Consider the following 26052-nt stretch of genomic DNA (forward strand, 5'->3'; position numbering starts at 1 on the left):
ATATATATATTTCTATACCTGCCGTTGTTGCTTAGTGGCTATGGTGTTGGGCTGGCGAGCACGAGGTCGCGGGATGGGATCCCGGCCACGGCGGCCGCATTTCGATGGGAGCAAAATTAGAAAACACCGGTGCACTTACATTTAGGTGCACGTTAAAGAACTCAGGTGGTCAAAATTTCCAGAGTCCCCTACTACGGCGTGCCTCATAAGCAGAAATTGGTTTTGGCACGTAATAACCCATAATTCATATATATATATATATATATATATATATATATATATATATATATATATATATGTGTGTGTGTATATGTATTGTGAGATGGGTTTGCATGACGACTTTAAAAAATGCCGGGTTACGTCGGCATCAAGAAAGCACGTGAGATTGTGTTAAAGCGGATAACGCAGTATCTAAGTCATGGTCCATGGATTGGAGCTGCAGAGGCCAGGGCGTTCCCTGGTGCCACTGCATATCAGATCTGCTGTCTCTGATTTTCACTTTATCGCAGCAATACATTGTGCTTCACTGCAGTGCACAATGGTACTGCGATGGAACTGCTTCCATATGTTATCACGCCTTGCATATAAGCCCCGTAGAGCGACGTTTTCTTTGTTAAGCTATTTTCAGATGCACAGTGCGTTCACGCACAATATTTGTTCTTTTGTGGTACGCTGAATGCATAAAGCTGCTCGGAAAATACGTGTCGAAATTTCGAGGAGTCTTAAGCTTCGCCTTTAAGAGTGGAACGTGATAGAATTCGAAGGTCCCTGACTGCTTCTCGCGCTTCTCGGCAACTGCGGCCTATGTAACCATAATGTTTTACGGGAAACGCTGGCGGCGAACGCCATGCGCGAAGACTAGCTTTCTTATAGAAACGCGGCATCTTGCGTGCGCCGCGATGCCGCGGAGGCGAGCGTCATCTGGAGATGTTGTAAGGAACCAGGCGCGCAGCGTCATGATCTCCGACACACCGTGGCTGGTCTAGGAATACTATAAATGCTGGAAAAGTGGTTTGTGTTTGAGTTTTCTCGTAACATCAATATGTATTCTCTTATATTTAAATTAGATTCCGACGCCCAGTGTCTCTTCATTGTGTGTAAGTCGTACTTTACGACTTTTCTGGTGTATCTTACTTAGAGAAATTCAATTATTTCAGTAACTTGCTTGTGCTACACGGAGGACCTGCGTGGCTCGGTATGTGTAATTAGGCATCCTTGGTTTAAAATGACTTTTTCCCGAAACAACGGAGGACGGTAGGCGCGGGACGCCAATGCCGGATTTTTGGCGACACGGAACCTTAAATGGTATCGCGTTAAAATATTATTGACGACATGCACTTGCAGCTCGCAACCGCCAACCGCAAAAGTTGTCATAAATTGAAGCAAAAGAAAACAAAAAGAAAACTTCGTACGACGCCATCAGGTTCACATTGACGCCTGCTGTTACGCACACCATCTCGTCAAATGCCGGCACCTGGGAATAGAGCGGCGCTCCAGGTTAGTAAAAATAAAAGGCCCATTGAGGTATTTACAGTGCAACTTCATTTTGTTTCTAGACTGAGCGTTGACACGACCAGGATCGCTCTGTATTAATTTGTCCGGTTGCTGTGCAGAACTATTTGCTTTCTCGAGCACATATATTCGAGACCAATCCAAGTACATGCGCGAATCACAATCGGCTAAGTAGTGCATCATTGTCACCTTCCACACTGCTGACTGTCATCCAGGGATCTTCTCCCCTTTCTCCTCCTCCAAATTTAGCGAAGAACTCTTGCTGAACTCTGAAACAAGATTGAGAAAATGAAGCTGACACAGTGTATTCGCAAAGTACATGCGCAAGTAAAGGCCGCTTGCTATGCACCTTTTGTATCCTATCTGTAATTTTTTTGCAAGAGTGGCGCCGTCTTTTTTTATTTGGAGCTGTGAGTTGACAGAATATTTTCCACAGGGGTTGGCCCATCAGACAAAACCAAAGCATGCTGTGAGACCGGGCTAGTTGCTATTCCATGCTGATGTAACCAGCGCAAGAGTGGACACGGGACACTAGTAAAGGGACAAGGACAATCAAGGACCCGCAAAATAGGGCATCATAATATTTCGATAGCCACCACAAAACATGCGATTTTCAGTTGACAACACATGCCACATTGTGGCTATTTCTTTCTCTACATTTCCGAGGATGGCTGGTCTCGTTTCCGAGAAATCCGAGCGCGTGCGCTCGAGAAAACTACGTGCAGCAATGGTAGGACCACCATTAGGTATGCTTCGATCGGGACGAACAGTGACCGCTTCGATGAACACATGGCCGTAAGCCGGAAGTACACTCCGACTCTTTATTGCAGCTGTTCATGTGCAGCCAGGACATCCGTAGATAATTGCAGGAGTTTCACAGCTTCCATAATGGTCAGTAAGAAGGATAAAACACACAAAGGCTCGCGTACCAAGCCGTTAAACGTATTCCGGAGCACCCCCTTGCAGCATTTCTAATTATTGAGTTTAGGCGTTAAATTTTGTGAATGAAGCATACGAAGTGACTATTTTCTTCTTGTATTCATTCATGCGTAGATTTCAACCGTGGCAAACAGCAGCAGTCAAGATACAATTAGGCAGCATAAGACCTGTACCAGAGCCCCTGTAAATAGCTGCATTGGACGGCCCGGCATACGACTTCAATTACTAGGCTTAAACTAGCCGTAAATTGCATTCGTCAGTGCCTGGAAGTTTCGATTTCTAATTAATAAAGCCTTTTCAGCATAAGCCATTTTTTTAACGAAAGGCTGAGACAATCGTCACATTTCCTGGCCCACCATGTGAATGTAATGTTCGTTATTTTAATCTGCATAGTAATATTATCGTAAGAGTCTGAATTATTTCTCATGTTCATGAAATTGCAAGAGTGCTGTGGGAAGATTTCTTCGTTTCAGCAAACACAAGGAGGGGTGAAATACTACGGTACTACATCTGCCAGACGTTTTGGCAAATACTTCTGTTCTGTTCGTTTTGGCAAAGATGAAAAGATAATCCCTTCGGCCAGATATAATTCTCGCTAGAAGACATGGGAAATCACCTGCTAATGTCTGATCACGTTTTTCATTACATCATATGTACCGATGAACAATTGGTTAAATGGTGCAATTTCGGAAAGGAATCCAGCGATAGCGGTCTCGTCCTCGCAACGAACTTTAAATGCCGCCACGGTACGCACACGTGATGCCGAGGTGGCGGAGCAAGTGGCCATAGCCCTGGCAATGCTCGACGATAAGCGAACTACAATATTCAGCGACTCGAGGCCAGCCATCAAAGCGTTCGAGAGAGGAGTCGTCTCCGTCAAGGCGTTACGCATCCTCCGCGGCGCTGATCCAAGCACCCTCAAACACCACACCATCATCTGGTTTCGCGCCCACTTGGGTCGGATTCCGGGCGCCCCGCCCAACCTCAACGAGACAGCCCACGACGCTGCGCGCGCGCTTACCGACCGCGCCGTCATCCCCGGGCAACTACGTCTCGATGAGTTGGAGGCGAACAGGGATGCCCCAATAACCTACAATGAAATAACCAAACACTTTTACTTGGGACGACGTCTCTTTCCGCCCCCGCACCCCAAACTAAACAGGCCGCAGGCGCTAACGCTACGCTTATTACAGACGGATACCTATCCAAACCCGGCCACCTTACACATAATCTACCCGGACGTCTACCCAGACGATGCGTGCCCCTCGTGCGGGGTCACGGCGACACTCGCACACGTGCTCTGGGAGTGCAGAAACGTTCCGCCCGACTCTACCTCCGACAGGTGGGAGAAGACCCTAAGAAGCCCGCTCCTACAAGACCAGCAATGGGCCGTCCAGCAGGCTCACGCAGCGGCCGCCAGGTATTCCCTGTCGGTCCCTGCGTGGGAGACGCCCACTGCGCGCTGACGTGCGTCCTGCAGGACTTTTATTAAAGTTTTTCCAATCCAATCCAGCGATAGCATAGGGCATGTCCACTTAGCACCAAACGCAAGACAAGCCGACGTTTGCAATATCCGCGTGCGAACATGTTGGTAAGAGCATTTTCGTTCCACACAGCTATTTAGATATTTACAAGCTAGCTGGCTTCAGAGCTTCGCGGTCCATTAATGAAAAACTAACAGAAAACATGTCCTGTAGCCTTAAACCCCTACCAGGTGCAGATAGTTTTAGCACCGGCAGGCCGCTCCAACGAATGCACTCAATAATTTAATCAATAAAAGCCATTGAGGATAATTTATTGAAATAGCTAGGCGCTAAATATTGCACAATTCCTCCGGTTTACCTTCGCCACACTACCTACAGAATAAACATGTCCTCTCTACCAGGTTGTACCAGCTCACTTCAGCTAAGTGCATTCTATATTTCTTTCGTCACAGATCTAGCTGCTCCTATTACTAGCAGCAACTTGTCCTCCTTCTTGTTTCTTAGTGAAACGGCGCAACCCATTCTGGGGGATCGGGCATGAGTCGTGTAGTGAAAAGAGTTTATAATTTTTTGAAGGAAATTAGGTGATGTAAGCATCTTGTAAATGGGTATTAAAATGTCGGCTGTTAAAGATATGAAAGCTGAAATATCATAATGTTGAAGTAAGATTATGTGAGCATCAGAAGTAAAATATTAAAAAAAATACTAGTGTCCACTTCACAATTGGGGTTTCGCAAATATGCTGTGGCTATAGTTCCCTTTTTGCTCATTTTCATTTTTCTTTTCATGATTATCTCTAGAGACCCATTGCTAATGTACTATTAAAGATAGCACTAGCATATGTGGTTATATGGCTGCAGTGTTCGTGTAGTTGTCTGCTATTGCAGCTCGGCGATCGCGCGCTGTTAGTAATTTACTTTTACCTACAATTTGGAGTGTGTAGCAGGCTAGCACTATCGTAGTGACTTCAGCATAAGTGTATTTTTCACTATCTGCACGCTTCTTGCAAATATCGATATGGGTGAAAGAGAAAGACAGCAGCACCAACGAATCAGAAGCTAATTTCAAGTATGGGATCTCGTTGAGAGTAATGAGGGTGAGAAGAAACGATGTCGAAAGGACAGACGCCCCACATAGTTTGTTCCTCGTTCTGTTGACATCGTTTCTTCTCGCATTCATTCCACTCAACGACACTCCATGGTACACCATGCTGGCCAGCAGTCAATGCTATACCTTCTAGTGTGTCAGGCATAATTGAGAAAGAGACGTTTGGGGCCCCCTCTTACAAAAACATTTTTCTAATATTCATTATTGACATTGCATACGGAGGCAATACCGGAAGCGTAGTTTTCTCCAGCTGAGTTATTGAAACAAACGTTGGTGGCACCGGGCGATGGCTGCACTCCGCTGCGCCCCTCTGCTTGGGACGGCAAGCAGAGACGTACACGATGGGCGCACGACACGCTTTCCTCTCAACCGCTTTTCTCGTTTCCTTTAATTATCTTCGAACAGCATGGGAAGATGCACTCTTCACTGACGAACTCTTTTCTTTCTATTTTTTTGGCGCGTTAACCGTGTGAGATTGAAAGTGAATGGCAGAGCGGTTCGCTCTCTGAAGGGCTCGTGACATACCGCGCTGTTGAAACTTCTGAAATAGTTCGAAGGCGCTTGTAGGCCTGGGACCAGTGAAAAGAAATACAACCACAGAACATCTTCTAGAGCGAATTCCCACAAAAGTCGTAATGGGGCGAAAATAAAATTCTATTGACAACGTGAGGCATGGGCTGCTGCTTTTATCGCGAGTTATTGCGGTTAACCTTAACCAACCTTCACGATTTTGTGCCACTGAACTCAACAAGGCAATCGGCATCGAAAGTCGCCAGAATTACCACGGTGAGTGGATTTCTTTACCTTGACGCACCGAGCAACGAGCACCTCGACATATTCGAACACCGTTCTTCGAACGCCGCACGCGCCCCAGGAGCGGGCCCGCGTGGCCTCGCGAGCACCTAGAATGGCAGGGGAAACGAACGGCAGTGCTCACGAAATGGACATAGAGAACAATAGCCAAGACTCCACAGCGGTCCAGAGCAACATGGAATTCGATGAGAACAGCGGCAAGACGCTGAGTCAAGCTGGCCCATGGTTCCAAGCAATCAAGGCAAGGAAAAACAAGAAGGCGCCGAACGAGGACCGCATACAAGAGGGAGGAAAGCAAGGAAACCCCCAGAACCAGCAAGGAGGACTGAACGCGAGGAGCAACCCGAGAGTAGAAGCAAGCATGCAAGCCACCAGCAACCACCAACGGCAGCAAGATCAGGGAAGCCGAACCAACGGCAAGCCACCGCCGCGACGCGTGACGCCGCCGCTGCCAGAGAATGATTACAAGGTGGTATACCGACCAAGAACCGGCTTGAAACTGTCCAGCTGGCCGGACGAGAAGATCACCGAAGGACTTGCAAGGGCAAGTGGTTCCCCTTTCAAAGAATTTTGCGCGAACGTAACCATCCAAACGCAGTGGAAGCAGAACCTGATAATTGCCAGCACCGCAGACGAGGACTACGCACTGAAACTCGGTTCCATCAACGGCATCGAACTTGGGGCGGCCACATACGAGATGACGCCGTACATCAAACCGCTCCCAGGAACAGTACGTGAAGTCGTGCACGGCATCACTGCGTGTACGACGGAGAAACGACTTGCGGAACTGCTGGCAGCCAACAACTGTGGCATCCTGCATGCGAGGATGCTCGGCAAATCCACCTCAGCAGTTGTCACCTTCGAAGGTCCGCACATCCCTTTCTATGTGAAGGTGGCCGGCTCGTACACACGTTGCCGCCCATACCGCAGATCGGTACAGTATTGCAAGGCCTGCGGAGAAATCGGCCACCGGCAGGACGTATGCCCCAACCCAGACAAACACATTTGCAACAGGTGCGGGGTGCAGAACCCACAAACAGATCATGATTGCCAGTTGCAGTGCAAACTATGTGGACTACCTCACGAGACGGCAAGCAAGGAGTGCGAGAAAAGGCTCAAGCCAAGACCCCCACCCCTGTACGTGAGGGAGAGAAGTAAATCAAGAGGCCGACAACCACCTATAACAAGGGAGACAAGTTCAAGCTCCTCGGAATATCGAACAAGTAAGCCACAGCAAGAACAGCAGAAGATCAGCTGGGCGGAAGTGATAGCCAGTTAGATAGATAGATAGATAGATAGCCAGATAGATAGTCGACAACCGACCCATTTCCCTCACTGCCGACACAAGAGCGAAATTCGAGATACGAGGAAACCATCGCCTCCCTCAGAAGGCAAAACGCCGACCTGATGAAGCGGAATGAAGTGCTCATGAAGCGTCTAGAAGAGCAAGAAGGACGTCAGGAGGAACGGGACAAAAGAGCTCAGGCCAGGGAACAAGCCCTGGAGAGGAAGCTCCAACATCTCATTGAGCAATTGCAAAAACAGCAGACACCGACCATGACGCCAACGCCGCCGAGGGAACATACTCCCCCGATAGAGGACCTAGAATCGGGAATAGAGTACAAGGTGAACAAGGCCCGAACCGAAGACAAGACCGAACTGAGAAATGAATTCCGAGCCGAACTGGCTCAGGCCGTCGACACCATAAGCAAGTCTGTGGCAGCCACCGTCCTAGCAGCCTTACAAACGCTCCGCCAGGAGATCACCCAGATGGGCAACGAGCTCAGCCAACGCATCTCCATCCTAGAAAGGGAAAAAGAGCAGGCAAGGAAAAAGCCAAAATACCCCATCAGAGAAGCCCAGATGAACGAGACTCTGGGAAGCCAAGATGGCGAATAAAATAGCAAAGAAGAAAGAAGCGACCGAAACCCTCAAAATTTGGCAGTGGAATTGCAGAGGAATAAATCGGAAACGGCGAAATTTACTTCACCTATGCACCCTACACCAACCTGACGTCATCGCGTTACAGGAAACAGAGACAAATAATATTACGATGCGTGGCTACAAAACGCACATTGCCCAAGGAAGGACCCGGACCGCCGTCCTCATCAAGAAGCACTACACGACGCAGCAGCACGAAATCAACCACAGAATCGAGCACACTCTGATTGAGCTGGTTCCTCCCAAGAAAACCCTGCAGAGTCTCTACATCCTGAATGTATACAGTCCTCCACGCGACACACTAAAGGACTTGGACAAGTTACTGAGAGAAGTGAAGAAAGTCATCGACGGTCAGAAACTTCTCGTGGTGGGCGACTTTAACGCTCCACACGTGGCTTGGGGCTACCGATCAACCAACAAGAAGGGTATGGACGTGCACAACGCGGCACAACACCACCAGCTGACGTTGTGGACCGATCCTCTAATACCAACTAGAATCGGCAACAGTGTCTCCAGAGACACCAGCCCAGACCTGACCTTCTCCACTGGCTTCAGGCAAGTCGAGTGGTCGAGACTGGACGAGACTCTGGGCAGCGACCATCACATCATCCAGACCGAAATCATGCACCACAAAACCCCCGTGAGATTAGGTCAAGCCAAAATTACAGACTGGCCTGCTTTCCGCAAAGATGAACACCCCAGCAGCCTAGAGAACATCGAGGAGTGGACCAAGAACGTGATGGACTTGGTTACCAAGTACACAAAGACCATCCAACTCACTGCGGATAATCCCGAAGTCGACCCACACCTACTTCACCTCTGGGAGGCCAGGCGAGGACTTTTGAAGAGATGGAAGAAGCAGAAGAGAAACCGCAAACTCAAGATCCGCATTGCCGCAGTCTCGCGGCAGGCAGAGGAGTATGCTGAAAAACTCGGACGTCAGAACTGGAATCAAGTGTGCGACCAGTTACAGGGAACCCTCAGCAACCGAAAGACCTGGGCCATTCTAAAGACCCTTCTGGTGAAGACGGAATCAAAAACTGTCACGGGGCAACACATACAAAGACTTATACACAACTTCCAGGGAACCGAAGAAGAAGCGCTCGAAGCCATCACTGCGAAATACATCGGAGACGAGCAACAACGGAAGACGCAGCCAGTCATTCACCCGGAGTACGAGGGGGAACCCAATCCGGATTTAGACCAACCTTTCACCAAGTCGGAGATCATGGCAGCCTTAAGAAATCTCACAAGAAACACGACGCCCGGCAGGGATAAAATTAACAACAAGACCCTCCGTAACCTGGACGACGGGGCGACGGAGAGTTTGCTAAAGTATATCAATGAAAGCTGGGAGACGGGCAGTATACCGGCTTCCTGGAAGCACGCGGACGTAACGATGATCCCGAAACCCGGCAAGCCCATCAACCTACAGAACCTGCGTCCGATCTCTCTTACGTCATGCGCGGGAAAACTCTTCGAGCACATGGTCCACAATCGTCTCTCGCCCTACCTGGAAGAAGGTGGGCACCTGCCGAACACTATGTTCGGTTTCCGGCCTAACCTCTCCACCCAGGACATTCTACTTCAGCTTAAAGAAGAAGTCATCGACGGCCTCAGCACATGCCACAAGAGTGCCATCCTGGCACTCGACGTGAAGGGAGCCTTCGACAACGTCTCACACGAAGCAGTGCTAAAAAGCCTACAACATACCAACTGCGGACGGCGGACATACAACTACGTCCGGGACTTCCTGACGGGTAGAACGGCGACCATAGGCCTGGGGAATCTCAGGACCGAGAAGTTCCCAGTACCGCAGAAAGGAACCCCCCAGGGGTCGGTGATCTCCCCGTTGCTGTTCAATATAGCGATGAGGGGATTGCCGAACCTCTTGCAGAACATCAGAGGTATCCGTCACGCAATGTATGCAGACGACCTGACAATGTGGACGTGCACGGGATCGGCGGGCGAACAACAAGACGCCCTGCAGGAAGCCATCGACAGGACCGAGCATTATCTACACTCCTGCGGTCTTTCATGCGCGCCGGAAAAGTCGGAGCTCCTGATCCTCAAAAAGAGGACAAGAGGGCGGCCTCCGCAGGACACACCTGACCCAACGTTGACACTAAATGGAGTCAACATACCCAAGGTGGACACACTTCGTATTCTGGGCCTCACTTTCCAGAAGGACGGTGCCGGTCTCGCCGCCATTAAAAAACTGCAAGCGACAGTTATCCAAGTCGCGCACTTGGTGCGAAGAGTGACAAACAAAAAGCACGGCCTGAAAGAGCAGGACACAATCAGATTAATACAAGCCCTGATAATCAGCAGAGTCACTTACGGCACCCCGTACCTGGGTCTCAAGAACAGCGAGAGAGACAAATTGAACACCCTAATACGAAAAACCTACAAGCTCGCACTGGGGCTTCCACCGACGACGTCGACGGAGAAGCTGCTCAGCCTGGGCATACACAATACTTGGGAGGAACTTGTAGAGGGCCACAAGACCAGCCAGATAGAGCTACTCAAGCTCACCAGCACGGGTAGGGACATGCTAATAAGACTGGGCTACCCAGTCGAATATGAGTCTACAAAACAGCGGGTTCCTCTACCCCTGAGGGAGAAGATCACGGTGGCCAGCATCCCGAGAAACATGCACCCTGAATACCACAGAGAAAGGAGGCGAGCGAGAGTGAAAGCTCTACGTAAGGCCTACGAAGGACCAAAACAAGGAGCAGTCCGATACACCGACGCGGCAAAGTACAAGAACAGAGCGGCCCATGCTATCAGCGTGATCAACGGCCAAGGACAAGAGGTAGCTGCGGCCTCGGTAAACACTCCAGACATCGACTGCGCGGAAGAAACGGCGATCGCCCTGGCGGCCACTACAGGCCAGCGAGAGGAAGATCTAATCACAATCATCACCGACTCGCAAACAGCATGTAGAAATTACCAATAGGGCCGCATTTCCAAACAAGCCCTGAGCATCCTCGAAAAACGAGACAATTTTCCTGAACTGTACATTGTCTGGGCCCCGGGACACGAGTCCCTGGCGGGTAATGTAGCGGCTAATGCCGCTGCCCGAGATCACATTCTCCGGGCTATCCCACCAGGTTCACGAGCCCCGGTAGACCAACAAGATAGCGTCCCGAAAAGATACGCCGATATCCTGAGCCACTACAGGCTGGGTAGGAGGATCTATCCACCCCCGCATCACCAGCTGACAAGAGAAGAGGCGGTGATCTTCCGAAAACTACAGACCGGCACATTCCCGCACGGCACCCTGCTACACGCGATGTACCCTACGAGGTATACCCACATATGCGCTTTCTGCTCTAGGCCCAATACCCTCTACCACATGGTATGGGAATGTCAACAAAATGCATCGACACCGCCCATCACCGGACCAACCGTCGAGCAGTGGGAGGCCCAGCTGAAAAGCTCGAGCCCTGAAGACCAGCATCGCCTGGTGAGCAGGGCCAAGTTATCAGCTCAGGCCCACGGCATCCTGGACTAGGGAAGCCGCCCACCTCGGACGATTTTACCGTCGGCTCATTTCTACTAATAAAGTTTATTCCTCCTCCTCCTCCTTGACAACGTGAAAAGTAGATCGCACAAATACGACGAAGCTATGTGCAATGCCAATAGAGGAGCGCAAGAGCAGTTACTGCTTGAAAGCAGGTTTGGTTCATGCATTCTTTCACGTGCAAAAAACAAAGACGCGGGAACCACGAGTACGACCTCTTGTCGAGTCATAGGCACATAGTCATCCTCCCATCTGGTGGTTGCCCAGCACCTTTATAATTGTTTGCGTATCTGCATTTGGTACGAACGGGTGGATGTCTGATTTTCCCTTTATTAATATCTAACACAGGGAAAAATGTCCTTTGCAAACCGTAACGTTCTCATATTACCTAGACTTGCAAAGGCGCATGACATCCGACCAAACTAGTAAATGCTTAATGTTAAACAGACACAACTGTGAATTGCCAACGAAACGCGGCCGCGCCACAGACAGCCGAACTATTTGTGAAGATAACGTAAAATACCCAAGTTGTTAGGAGTACATGGTACTGCAATTACAGCGTTGGCATCGGCGGCGTCTTCCCACTAAGGAAGCAGTATGCTCGGGCCTGGCAGGTGGAAACTTGAGCTTGCCTTGTCAATGGGGTGGCGCCTTTTGAACACGAGGTCGTGCGTGTGACGCCTGCCGTCACGGCCGCAGTCTCATGGGGTGCAAAGAGAAACCCTTGCGTACCGTGTTTTTGGTGAACAGTAAACAAAATAACTTCGCTAAAATTTAGCCGGAACCCTCCAATACGCTGTTCTCCATAACGAAGAATGCGATTTCAGGGGTTAAACGGAACACGTGTTTAATGTTGTGATCTCTTGACGTGCTATAACGACCATTGCCACGACGCTGCTTTCAATATAGAAATGAAATGTGCCTTGAGTAACTTCCTGCTGTCGCTGTCTTCTCCTAATTATAATGGTTCGAAAAGAGAAAGATAACTTGAAAGAATGCAGAGAGGTCGACCTTAGGTCGGCCCACGGAGTAAGACATATAGGAGGTGAAACTCCCGTCAGCGCGAGCGAGCGCGGGCGACCAGATAAAGTCACAATTGTTGCATGCGCCGACGCTACCCTATGCAGTGGCGGCACCATGCGGCGCGTCGTAGAAGCAGCAGCGGAAAAAAAAAGCAGCGCCCGGCGCTCACTCCGGCGGCACCCGCTCAAAGCAGACGACAAGCAGACGACACGGGTGTTTGCTTCAGCGGGCACGCCGTAACCGAACTGCGTAGGTGCGCGCACTCAAGAAAACTGTTTTGTTGTGTGCCCATCAAAAAAAGCAACACGTGTGGCAAACTTCCTCTAATCTTCCTCTCATCGCCAAGCAGCTAGGGCAACTAGTTTTCGCGAGTCTTATAAAAAAGAAAAGGAACGGAAACACATGCACGGCGGCATCCTTCCTAAGCGCACCCCTGTGAGCACTAGAGCGAGAAAGAAGCGGTCGCCCTTTGAGCGATTAGGAACGAGATAGCCATCAGTTTCGCAAGCGCAAAAAGCCGAAAACCGCCCGCCACGGAGCAAGATAGCCCTGGCTACAACCAGAAGCTACGTATCATCTTATAGCTGTCATGGAAAACGCGTTTTATTTTTTACTGTGCTCAAATGGCTGAAGCGTAGCAGCAGTTGCTTTTCGGGCTACAAGCGGTAAAGAAGCGCGCGAGAGTGCCCTCAGTAGAAGTCAGGCGCGCGCGGCCGAACGGGAGCAACACTCGACCGGTTGCCCTGGCAACCGAAACAGCGGTAATTTCTTCCCATGCCGCCAGGTGCCGCCAGCATGAAAATATATCCGCGGGCTTGTGACCTTTTCTGGTCGCCGCAAACAGCGGAGTTTCCACTCCTATATTTCTTGCTCCGTGGGTCGGCCATGGCCACTCAGCAACCACGGCGGGTGATACCTATGTTTGAAAGACACCCAAAGAACCCACTTACCGTTTTCCGGGATGGCTGCTGAACATCTTCAGGATCTGAGCGTGCAGTTCTCGCCATCATAAGGACTACTAAGGCAGATTTTAATACTGTTCGATGAAACAACTATGCGTCAATTTGAAATTAAACACGATGTATAAGCTTTTTACACCGCTTCTGTAAAATGAGAACGGGGTTTAATGATTTCCGCTGGTTCTAAAATTGACCATCTTTACGAATAACGGAAAATTTTAAGGCTAACAGATGACGCCACTCAAACAAATCCGTATTCAGTAATTTTTCTGCCATTGTGCCACTTGTCGCTCTCGGTGGCATATTCGTACCAATAAAGTAGTTTTTCGAGTTTGATAGGCACTGTCGGAGATACAAAGCTGTAACATTTTTGCCATCGACTCGTCAGCGCTCAAGGAACTTGTATGAGCGATGTCACGAAATGGTTCTTGTAAATTATCCACTCTTTCTTTAGCTGTACAGCTTCTAAAACAAAGTTTACATCGTCCATCACTGGTTGCTATCCACAGTTCACTCCCTGCATCAGACCAAGAACTGTACTTCTTCTACAGAGCTCTACAAAAAGGTCTTATATGACATTGTGTTCACGACTCCTGCTGAGTTCAGGTTGATGTAGCCAAAAATGTCCTCACCAAAAGATATCACTCATGTGTTATGCTCGACTATCGGCTCAGATTCATTACCGTTTTGGAAGGAAAGAACAAACAAACTCAAGAAAATAGACCCTTTGCTCTATTCATAGATTGCATCGGTGTGCGTTTTGGTGTTGAGGGTATTTCTATTCGATATTACGCTTACACACTGGTTGCCATATCGCGTGTTTTTATTCTGGTATTTTTTTTTAGGTCTCGCGGTCAGTATTTTTTCTTTCTCTCTATTTGAAGAAATACATGTCGCGAAATAACTTGGTTCATTTAGAAAGGAACGGGAAGCTTCATGCTAAATGTAGAAGGAAGACTACTTACTTTTCTTTGCCGATTTCATCATGTAGTCGGAACTTGTAATCAGTCTGGTTCAAAAACAACTTTGAAGCGTATGTACACTTGTCATCTGGTATCGGAAAGCTTCGCTTCTTCAACCAAACTTTTTCGGTAGTGTTCAAGGCCTGCGGAAAGCATCGAATAATAACGTACGCTTTTAGTCGCCTCTGTATGATGACCAGACTTCAGATATTCAAGAATTTATTTTCTGTGTAAGATTTCTTTCCGTCGCGATTGTAATACGCGTGGGCAATTAGTGTTTCCGTTTCTATGTGAGGCATCTCTCTAAAAAATAAACAATTAGTTGATCGTTACACCTGGTCTCATCATCGTGGCCTTTAATTATATTTTTCCACAGTATAGTATAATAAGCAAAAAAAAACGAAACGAGCGCCTGAGCAAGCGGAACGAACCGAAGAACTCGGTATCTCGTAGGGGGAAATGAATGATGCACGCCAGCCAAACGTCGTGATCGGCACGGGCAGAGAGATAGACAGATAGCGATCTAAAGAAAGGAAGGACGCTGGATTCTGCCGAGGGAGCAAGGCGAAGCGTTGTCAGGGGAGAGAGAGTCCGGGCAACGACCCCCCTCGCACCGGTCCTTCCACAGCTCCAATGCGGGCGTGGCGCGCCATCTGTCGAGGCAGCGCCCTACATGGAGAGGAGGGGGTCTTCTGTGTTTGCCGCAAGATGGCTCTACGTGTGCGGAAAGCGCAGAAGAAATGCAGCGGAAACGCACTTCGCTACTCTTGTAATTGCGACTTCTGTAAGTTACATGTTCATAATTACCTGTATACACTGCAGTATAACTTTCCACGGCTCGTTTCGAAGGCAACACCGCATTCACTACAGGCGCGTTTGTACCGCTTGGAAAGATCAAATTCTTGGCTGAGTGGTAGCGTCTCCGTCTCACATTCCGGAGACCCTGGTTCGATTCCCACCCAGCCCATCTTGGAAGTTGCTTTTTATTTATGAAGTACCTGCCGTTATTTATCGCTCACGGTCAACGCCGCGGACGCCGACGCCGACGACACCGGCTTTTCTGCGACACGAGCTCCTTAACGCTATCGCGTTAAAAACAACAATTACGGAGCAAACAGGGCGTAGCCGATAATCAAGGTCCGGATTCTGGGCAGTATTTGCAGCTGGGCAGATTATGTGGTGATTAGATATGAAACAACTGGTGTTTTATAACAGCAGCAGAATAAGTCTCAAGGCAAAAAAAAAGTATACGTGAACGAAGCATGGGGTGGCATGCAGCTGGTTGGCCCGAACCTCCAATTAAGCTTGCAACTGTGTTTGAATAATCAATGAATATGTACTGAATAATGCTCACGCTATAAGATGCCACGTGTTTCGTGACAACAGAAGTTTACACCACAATGTCCGCATGGAGCGTAATATAGGACGGGTAACAAACACAATAAATATAAGGCACTTTTACGTAATCGCCATCTATAGGAACAGGTAGCCAAGATGACCGAAGCAATATCAGGCGCAACCTCCTGGCGAACGTCGCGTTCTTCATTAATGCAGAGAAGCAGCACTATGTGTTATCTCAGTAGGTTGTACTCAGCATTAGTGTTAGGGGTGATAACGCAATATGAGACGGACAACTCGTTATTTATTGCTGCATATTCTTATTAAGACATCTGGCTGTACATAGAATACCTCCTATACCTCCAAGCAAATCTTCAAAAAGGACTTCGGAATAACTACTACTAGTTGAAAACTAAAGGTATACAAATTATGTATACAAATTATTCCTTTAGGAGCTGAACCTTTCAGTGTTTGTGATTTGTCGCAATTTTATGTACAAAATGTGGATTTTTTTATTTCGTATGTATGTGGGTGTTGTTTGACATGTTTTATCTCTGTTCCGTCATATTGCTGCACCTGTAAGAGTGGCTCAGCCCAAGCAGGCAATTGAAGTAAGTCTTTAGACGACTCCCGTAAGACATACTTCTTCTAGGAGTGCCTTGAATAGAGGATTGAATAAAGAAAGAAAGGTGTAAGTATCAAGGTCTAACACTTCATTTGCATTTCATTTATTTCTCCTTAAAGGCCGAAGGCATTACATGAAGCGTGACATAAAGACATGGGAACTTCAAGGATTGGAACCAAAATAAAAAACAAAAATATATCAGACAGACTGCCGGGCAAGTAAAAAATACAGTTGGTAATTCATTGGAAGTAGAAAGTTAACAGTAGAAAAAATATGAAAAATTCTAGCAGGCAGATACTTCTTCAGATGTGTTAGTGTAAGAAACCGTGGTCGTCTGGGGCTGCGTAGTACATTCTTATTATTTTTTTGCGAAAATTTTCCCGTTCGGCGTATGCTACTTTGTGTTCTGGGAGGAAATACCACAACACTACTGCATTAGAAAAAAAAGCTGAGTTCATATATGCCATGTGGCCGTCTACACGCACTATTGCATTGGTATGGCTGAGTCGAGAGGACGCGTTATGTTGTGGATTTAGCAGCATGAGGTGGGATTTCGGGTGATAGAAGAAACAGTAGAACTGGAAACAGCGAGATATGACGTTGCGGGAAGGGGGCATTGACAGGCCAAGTGATTACTTGAGTGGCGAGACACTGGCGTAAGACGAGCAATTTGAGATGATGAAGCGAGCAGAACAGTTCTGGACCGATGCCAAATGAGCGGTTAGATGTGCTTGAGAGGAATGCTAAATGGACGATGCGTATTCTAGATTTAGATGCATGAGTGTTAAGTATGTCAATTTTATAGCCTCTTGTGATGCAGTTGCTCAGATTAAGACTTAAATAGCCCAGTGTTCTTGGAGCATTGGATCAAATTATTTCTATATATGGGATCACAATTTCATATGTATTTCGAGGTATTTGTATGCTGATGTGGCTTCAATGGAGACAATATTCATCGTGTTCATGTTGGTAATAAGGGTGTACTTGCGAGTAAATAACATTGATTTGAACTTTGAGAAATTTAGTGGCATATGTCATTTGTGACACCAGTCTTCAATGATGTGCAAACCAAGTCGTAATTCCAAGGAAACCATATACGAGTTATTGGGTTGTAAATGACGCAGTCATCAGCAAATAGCCATAGTTTTTAGTAATGTTAGGCAGTAGGCCATTAAAATATATTAAAGATACCAAAGGGGATAATCAAGCACCCTGGGGTACTCCCAAAGTGACGTCCGTTCGTGGCGAGCGATTGTTATTAGCTGAAGTGAATTGCTTCCGTCCGTTGAGAAAGCGCTCATTCCATGGGATTAGGTTCCGTGGTAAGCCGAGGTTAGATAGTTTACTAAGCAAAAGAGAATGAATTACATGATCAAACACCTTCGAGAAGTCTAAATACGGGGTCTACTTGTATGTGAAGTTCCATGTAATGTAAAATGCCATCAGTGAACTAGGCGAGTTGAATTTCGCACGATAAAAGCTTTATAAGTGTGTGCACGTTAACACGGTAACACAGATGATACAGACTGGCTTCCAATCTTTCACGAAGGAAATAGAGAACCAGATTCAGGCTCTACAGACCAAAATGACACAATCCGGAGAAAGTTTCAGTCAACGCATTCACATGCTAGAAGAAAGAGACAATGCTCTCAAGAAACCTAAGTACCCTGCGAGAGAAGCCAAGATAATGCAGGCCCTAAGCGAACAAGATGGCGGGACAAACTAAAGAGGAAGATGACTACAAGCGACACCCACGGCTCAAAATTTGGCAATGGAACTGTCATTCTATCCGAAGTAAGAGAAGCAACCTTGTACGATTCTGCAAGCAGTTTGACCCAGATATTATAGCCTTACAAGAAACCGAAGCAGAAGACTTCAAGGTCAGTGGTTACCTCACTCACGTCACTAACGGTAAAACGAGGACAGCAATCCTGACCAAGAAGGCCATCAACGCTCAACGAAGCGACATCCAACACTGCATCGAACACACCCTCGTCGAAATCGTACCCGAGAAAAAACAGCATGAAAGCCTCTTTGTGTTAAACGTGTACAGCCCACCAAAGGACCACCTAAAGGTTCTAGACAAGCTTATGAGAGAGGTGAAGAAGCTCTGCAAGGGTAACGGGCTGATAGTCTTTGGAGATTTTAATGCTCCCCATGTGGTGTGGGGTTATGCGGCCTCAAAGAAAAAAGGAGAAGACGTGCACAACGTAGCCCAACAACACCTCCTCACGCTACTCAACGACCCGCAGACACCCACGCGCATCGGCAACAGTGTATCTAGAAACGCCAGCCCCGACCTCACATTCGTACACGGACTCAAACAGTATGAGTGGAGCTGCATGGACGAGAATCTTGGTAGCGACCATTATATAGTGCAAACGATCATTCCGCCCCACAAAGCAACGATGAAGATAAGAAAAGCCAAGATCACGGACTGGCAGGCCTTTCGCAAAGATGAGAGCGCCATTAATGCGACGATAGACGACATAAAAATATGGGTCAGAGCAGTCGTGGAAAGAGCCGAGAAACATACGAGGACAATCCAGCTGTCGCAAATCACCCCCGTGGTCGACCCGCACCTACTCCACCTGTGGGAGGCGCGGAGGGGTCTCGCCAAACGCTGGCAGCGTAACAAGTACAACCGGAAACTCAAAATTCGAATCTCTAAGCTGATCAAGGAAACGCAAGAGTACTCTGAACAACTTGAAAGAATGAACTGGCGCGAAACATGTAAAAAGCTTCAAGGTACCTTCAGCAGCAAGCGCACTTGGGCGGTGCTCAAGACTCTCCTATCAAAGAAGGAGAACAAGAACGCCGCAAAACAGAAAGCGCAGCGACTCATACACAATCACGGGGAAAGAGGAAGACATTATCAAAGAAGTGAAGGAGAAGTTCCTCGGTACGGAGCGAAACATAACTGTAGATTCGCACTTCGACGAGTATCGAGGCAACCCAAATATAGAACTGGATCGGCCCTTCACAGAAGCAGAAATCGAGAGGGCCTTGAGCAAGCTCACCCGCTACACGGCGCCGGGGTACGACAGAATAAACAACAAGACACTCCGGAACATTGACGGACCCTCTGTAGACGCACTCTTAATATACATCAACGAGTGCTGGCAACAAGGTAAAGCACCACTGGAATGATGCCGAGGTAACCATGATATCTAAACCCAACAAGCCCATCAGCGTGCAGAACGTTCGACCTATATCCCTAACCTCGTGTGCTGGAAAACTCTACAAGCACATGGTGCACAACCGCATGATCGACTATCTCAAAGACAACGAACACGTCCCAAGCACTATGTTCGGATTTAGAGCTCATCTGTTCGCGCAAGACGTGTTGCTCCAAATCAAGGAAAAAGTCATCGACAAGCTGGACACGCACAGCAAAAGAGCCATCCTCGCACTTGACGTGAAAGAGGCTTTCGACAACGTGTCTCACGAAGCCATACTGCAGCACCTCAACGTATATAACTGCGGCGAAAAAATAGATAATTACATCAAAGATTTTCTGAAAGAACGGACAGCCACAGTGGGGATAGGCAACTTACGCTCTGAGAAATTCGACATACCGCAAAAGGGAACGCCACAAGGCTCCGTCATTTCGCCGATGCTATTCAATCTGGCGATGAGCTCACTACCCAAGCAGCTGAAGCAAATAGAAGGGATTGGTCACGCAATATATGCTGACGACCTCACCATCTGGACTATGGGAGGGTCGACAGGTAAACAGCAAGACGCTCTGCAAGAAGCGGTTGACACTACGGAAAAGTACCTGGACGCATGTGGACTGACGTGCGCACCTGAAAAATCGGAGCTCTTGGTGCTAAGAAAGCGCACAAGAGGCCGACAACCGCAGCAGATACCAGACCCGGTAGTAAAGGTGGGAGGCATCATGATTCCGCAGGTTACGGTGCTCCGCATCCTCGGACTCCTGATTCAAAAGGATGGCGCCGGGGGAGCCGAGTTGAGAAAAATTCAGAGAACAGTGCAACGAATAACCCACCTTATCAAAAGAGTGACGAGCAAAAGCCACGGACTCAAGGAAGAAGGCTGCACGAAAATGATACAAGCGCTGCTCACGAGCATCGTCAGGTATGGGACCCCATACTTTGACATGAAGAACAGTCAACGAGACAAAGTAAACGTCCTCATCAGAAAATCATACAAAATTGCCTTGGGTCTGTCCCCCTCCACGTCCACAGTGAAATTACTGAAAATGGGAGTCCACAACACGTGGGAAGAGCTCGTGGAGGCGCACAACGTCAACCAACTGGAGAGACTAAAGCTGACAAAGAGGGGAAGAGCCCTGCTGCAAGATCTGGGCTACCAAGTCGAGGTTGAAAGGCACCTACCCCAGGGTATCCCACATGAGATGAGAGACAAGCTACACATAAGTACCATTCCCAGAAACATGCATGCCTAGTACGACAAGGAAAGGAGACAGGCGAGAATACAGGCGCTCAAGCGCATACTCGAACGCACCAACAGCAAAGAAGGAAACATGAGATATACGGATGCCGCTGCGTACAGTACCAACGACAGATTGGCAATCAGCGTGGTCGACGAGGAGGGCGAACAACTTACAGCCACATCCATACGTGCCAAGGACGCGAGCACTGCGGAAGAGGTGGGCATAGCCCTGGCCAGCGGAACGTGCAAGAAGGCCATGGTTACCGTGTTGACGGACTCGCAAGAAGCGTGCAGAAGGTATATGAATGGAAGGATTGGAAAGGCAGCACTTCATGTCTTGAACAACACCAAGACAGAAGCAGCGCAAATCCTCTGAACGCCGGGACATGAGTCTCTCACGGGGAACCAGGTGGCGCACGCCGCGGCTGGAGATCATGCACGCCGAGCCATCTCTGACGCGCAGAGAGCACGTACCAACGACTGTGACGAGGATGATGAACGCATATCCAAGAAGTACTCGGATATCTTGGCGCACTACAGGAAGCAGAGGCGTTGCTACCCGCCCGCGCATAAGACGATGAGTAGGGACCAAGCGGTAACCTGGAGAAGACTACAGGCTGGAACCTACCCACACGGAACACTGCTGCACGCCATGTACCCGGGCATCTACGGGTGAGACTGCAAGTTCTGCCCGCCGGACACGCCCAACACCTTGCGCCATATGGTGCTTGGATGCAGGAATAATCGAGATGAACCACCATCATCATCACCACTAGGCAATAACATGCAGAAAGAGGCGGATTCAGAAGAAGAATTGGAAGACCAGTGGGAGGCTCTGCTGGCGACGCAAGACCCTGACAGCCAGCTGCGGTTGGTGTACAGGGTTCAGGCGGCGGCAGTGAGTCATGGCTATCTGGACTGAGGAGGCCACCCACCTCTGGGCTCAAGAAGCCGGGTCTCACAATAAAGTTTATTTCTCTGTCTCTCTAGGGCAGTCATTAAACCGGACGCTGACACGTTTTTCAGTAATTTAGACGAAATGCTTGTCAGAAAAATTGGGTGGTAATTACTATCGTTAGTGCAGTCACCTGTTTCGAAAATAGGGATTATTTCCGCTTTTCTCTAGTCGTCGGGGCCCTAACTTAAGTTTAAGAAATGCGTAAATGTTATGTTCAATAATTTAACTCATTGTGAAATAGTATTTTTAAGAAGCTCACTAGATTTTGGTCGCACCCAGGACCTGAAGATAGTTTGAGTCTATTAATCAGGTTATGTATAGCTTGAACGGTAATAGTTAGTTCAGGCATTTTGTTCAACGGGAAGTTAATGGCGGTTTAAACAGAAAAGCTTCTCAAGCCCCAAAACAATGGTGAAAAATAATTATTGAGGGCCGTAGCACACTGTTCACTTTTATTTGGCTCACTATCGGCCTTAAAAAGACCTATAGTAATAATAATAATATTTGGGGTTTTACGTGCCAAAACCACTTTCTGATTATGAGGCACGCCGTAGTGGAGGACTCCGGAAATTTTGACCACCTGGGGTTCTTTAACGTGCACCTAAATCTAAGCACATGGGTGTTTTCGCATTTCGCCCCCATCGAAATGCGGCCGCCTTGGCCGGGATTCAATCCCGCGACCTCGTGCTCAGCAGCCCAACACCATAGCCACTGAGCAACCACGGCGGGTAAAGACCTATAGTGTTGGTGCGTGATGTATTCATCATCATCATCATAATCAGCCAGGCTGCGCCCACTGCCGGGCAAAGGCCTCTCCCATACTTCTCCAACAACCCCGGTCATGTGCTAATTGTGGCCATGTTGTCCCTGCAAACTTCTTAATCTCATCCGTCCACCTAACTTTCTGCCACCCCCTGCAACGCTTTCATTCTCTTAGAATGCAGACCGTAACCCTTAATGACCACCGGTTATCTTCCCTCTTCATTACATGCCCTGCCCATGCCCATTTCATTCCCTTGATTTCAACTAAGATGTCGTTACCTCGCACTTGTTCCCTCGCCACATCTGCTCTATTCCTATCTGTTAACATTACACTCATCATTCTTCGTTCCATAGCTCGTTGGGTCATCTTCAAGTTACGTAAAACTTTTTTCGTAAGCCTTCAGGTTCCTGCCCCGTAGCTGAGTACTGGTAAGAAACAGCTGTTATACACTTTTCTCTTGAGGGATAATGGCAACCTGCTGTTCATGATCTGAGAATGCTTTCCAAATGCACCCTAGCCGATTCTTATTTTGATTATTTCAGTCTGATGATCCCGCATCCGCGGTGACTACCTACCCTAAGTAGATAGATTCCCTTACCGCTTCCGGTGCCTCGCTACGCATCGTAAACTGCTGTTCTCTTCCGAGACTTCCCAAGATACAGAAGGTTGCGGCAGAACCCATGTCACGATGACCGTCGACGCCGATGCGTTAGCAGTGAGTCAAAGTAGCGGCTCAAAGTATTGCCGCTATTCAAACGAGTTATTTGGGAAGCCTGTACATCAGTTGGAAGCTTCTTTCACGCTTAACTAGGAACTGTCGGTGCCATCTACCACCGTCATCGTCAAGCCCGTGCGTGACGTCCGAAATACATGGCGCGTCCTGGCATGCGAACGCTGAGTAATGCGCCGTGTGACCACCGGCTCCTCTCTAGTGCTTCTTTCTGGACAAGCTGCGCCACCTAGGGGCACTCCGGACGAGTGCGTGCCTGGCCTCCGAGACGAACAGCGTGGCGCGCCGGTGCCTGCAAACGCTGAGAATTGTTCCCTCGTTTGTCACACAATCACTTGGCACATACTAAGTGACCCATGTTGGGGAGACGTTCGTTGCAGTGCGGCACATACCCAACGTAGTCATGTGGAGCTCGCGGAAGCGTTAACGTGAAAGGCGTTCATTGAAAAGTTACACACAAGCAGGGTATTTTTGGCGAAGTGCTTCAGGTTACTGTCCTTGAGGAATCTTTGTTATGTGGATTCGATTCCTCTCATCATAAGAATAACTTAAGGCATGTTCTTCGCCATCGCTGAGCGGCACATTCCGAGTTGCACACACAAGTCACCCATGTTGGGTGACTATGTATGTATGAAGGTCGGCATGTATGGGTGACTATGTATGTATGAACTACTCGCACATACCGGGGTCACCCCAGTAGGCATCAAAGACGTTCATTAAAGACCAACACAGACTATGTGGCACATATGCAGTGCTCCAAGTTGGCGTCGAAGAGTTTCAGCCAAATGCGGTTCGTACCCTGTCCGGCTTCTACAGTGACTCATGTCGGCGTGAAACAGGTTCGTGTAAGAACGGAAGGTATGTACAAATTATCAAATACTGAATGACCATGTCGGTGCAATGGTTGTGTTCCATTGCTGTTAACCCAGCACAGCAGCCCGATGTGCTGCCCATGCGACCAGGAAGGACCCAGTGACGCACGCAGAAAAGGAAACGGGTATATGGAAACACATAGATACTTAAATACAAAGCCCCCGGAAAGCGCACGAAGTACCCAAATAGAAACTATTTCATTTCGGGAAGTTAGTCCGTCTTGAGTTTAACTTGAAGAAGCGCGAAGAAGATGAGGGCAGGAATCGGAAATTGCAATCGCCCAGCTGTGTTTGTTTTCGCTTCCTGTCCTCGTCTTCTTAGCGCTGCTTCAACCTAGAGCCTAATTATATTAACGCATCATTATCTGCAATCAGAATGGCGCATCGTCGAAATTAGGCTATTGTTAGGTGGGTTAAATTACTGAAAGTCATTCGTTCACTTGCGCTGTCTGGCAGGTTCATTACAACAACATGTCAGACAGAAAAAGAAAAGTAGTGTGGAAAGGACACACACACCTAAGAGGACACCATGCACTACGCTTCGTGGGAAAATATTGACTTTCTTTCGCCTTAGCAGAAATTATTTTTTTGAGGACACTGATATTGACCAAAATAAGATAAAATAGAGCAATGTATAAAACATATTTTGCTTACCTTGTGGAGGACTTCAATGTTGAGTGCATTAGCAACGGTAAAAAGTGCAAGAAGCACAGCAAAGTTTAAATACTTCATAGTTGTTATTTAAACGGCACCCGCGCACTAGTTGATGGGCGGTTCGCACAACTCTCAAAGCAAGCCTGTTACATATACCTAAAAGGGGAACGACAACGAGTAATTGATTTCGTTAATTTAAAATGTTTCCGAGTACGACGCAGATATATTGTTTAAAACATGAAACAGCAACGCTTTCTGAAGGTCACTCGATGCGCATACGTAGGTCGAATGGTGTACGAAGACTATTAAACAAACTTTTTCTCGCACAAGCTAAGCAGCTGCGCGCAAAAGAACATCTGTCAGATGAAGCTGAGAAAAACGCGAACTGAGCGCGTCAGGCATTGTTTATTATATGCATTGTTTATTTATTTTAATATAACACTTATATGACGTACAGCGTCTAGAAGTGTTTAAACAGCAGTGAAAATCGCATTGCCACAAAAAAATAAGAACTGGCCACAGAGGGGGTGGACGAGCATGTTTTCTGCTGTAATATCTATGCATAATAAAAATATTACACACAAAATAATATTGAAATGCTCGGAGAGCACAATTTGCACAATTGATAGGCTTTAGGCAGTGCGCCTTTCTTTATGTGAACGCCTGCAAACATACAAAGCTTACTCAAATTACTTTACTACGAAAGAGTCATCTGGCTACGCAGACATCATTTGCAGAAAACAAAAAAGAACGAAACGATCGATTTTCTAATTTACTAACGGTGCGCGGCGAGCCACAATTCAGAGTCTTGTTTGCGTAACAAGGCAAATTGATCGGACAATTTGTTTCTAGTTATATTTTATACAGGCCCATCTTGAAAGGCAAAAATCAGCTTTTACGACGATGCTTTCAACTTTTCATAAAGAACATGTTCCGCTGAATCCGAATGAAGCGGGTAATTATAATAGTTTGTTGTAATAGTAAATTGATATGTTGGAGCTTCTTCCGTATGACGTTCGCTTAGACAGATCTGAAGGGACGTGATTAAAATAAATGTTCTGGGCTCTGAAAAACAAATCACAGTGTCCCTCCACAGTGTGGAGAAGGATGTCCAGCGAAGTTGTGTGTGCAGGCCCCTTGATGGCAAGGCGCATCTCCGCCGCGGGACGGCCAGGCATCGCGCTATCTTCGGGATCGGCCCACGTATGGGGAGTTTTGTGTTTACACACGAACACAGTCCTGGGTTAACTAGCCCTGAGCAATTTCCCTGTAAATATTTCATGAGCCACTTAACGCAGTAAAGGTGGATGACCAGCGAAGCTACTTAGCACCCGACAGTGAGGTGACGGTATTTTGAACGAAGGTACGAACAGATTCATTGGCCTGATCAGTGGTCATCGTGAGGTCAGGTGGGCAAACACATTCGC

General features: G+C 47.9%; 1 protein-coding gene across 3 annotated transcripts in view; it reads right to left on the minus strand.

The window, feature by feature from the left end:
* The window catches only part of LOC135905315 (uncharacterized), an 87229-nt gene extending 62247 nt beyond the window's left edge, over nt 1–24982 (minus strand). The window contains exons 1-3 of one of the 3 annotated variants that reach the window (XM_065436345.2): nt 24626–24977; nt 14270–14409; nt 1702–1781 (exon numbers count right to left, since the gene is read on the minus strand). In XM_065436345.2, the coding sequence (XP_065292417.1) occupies nt 1702–1781; nt 14270–14409; nt 24626–24703 (298 nt within the window). In that variant the 5' untranslated portion in view covers nt 24704–24977. Of the gene's footprint in view, nt 1–1701; nt 1782–14269; nt 14410–24625 lie in introns of all 3 variants that reach the window. The other 2 variants (XM_065436343.2, XM_065436346.2) reach the window with 2 other exon arrangements.
* Between the last annotated feature and the right edge of the window lie 1070 nt (nt 24983–26052).

The sequence above is a fragment of the Dermacentor albipictus genome, chromosome 3 (assembly GCF_038994185.2).
Source record: "Dermacentor albipictus isolate Rhodes 1998 colony chromosome 3, USDA_Dalb.pri_finalv2, whole genome shotgun sequence".
Classification (NCBI taxonomy): Eukaryota; Metazoa; Arthropoda; class Arachnida; order Ixodida; family Ixodidae; genus Dermacentor; species Dermacentor albipictus.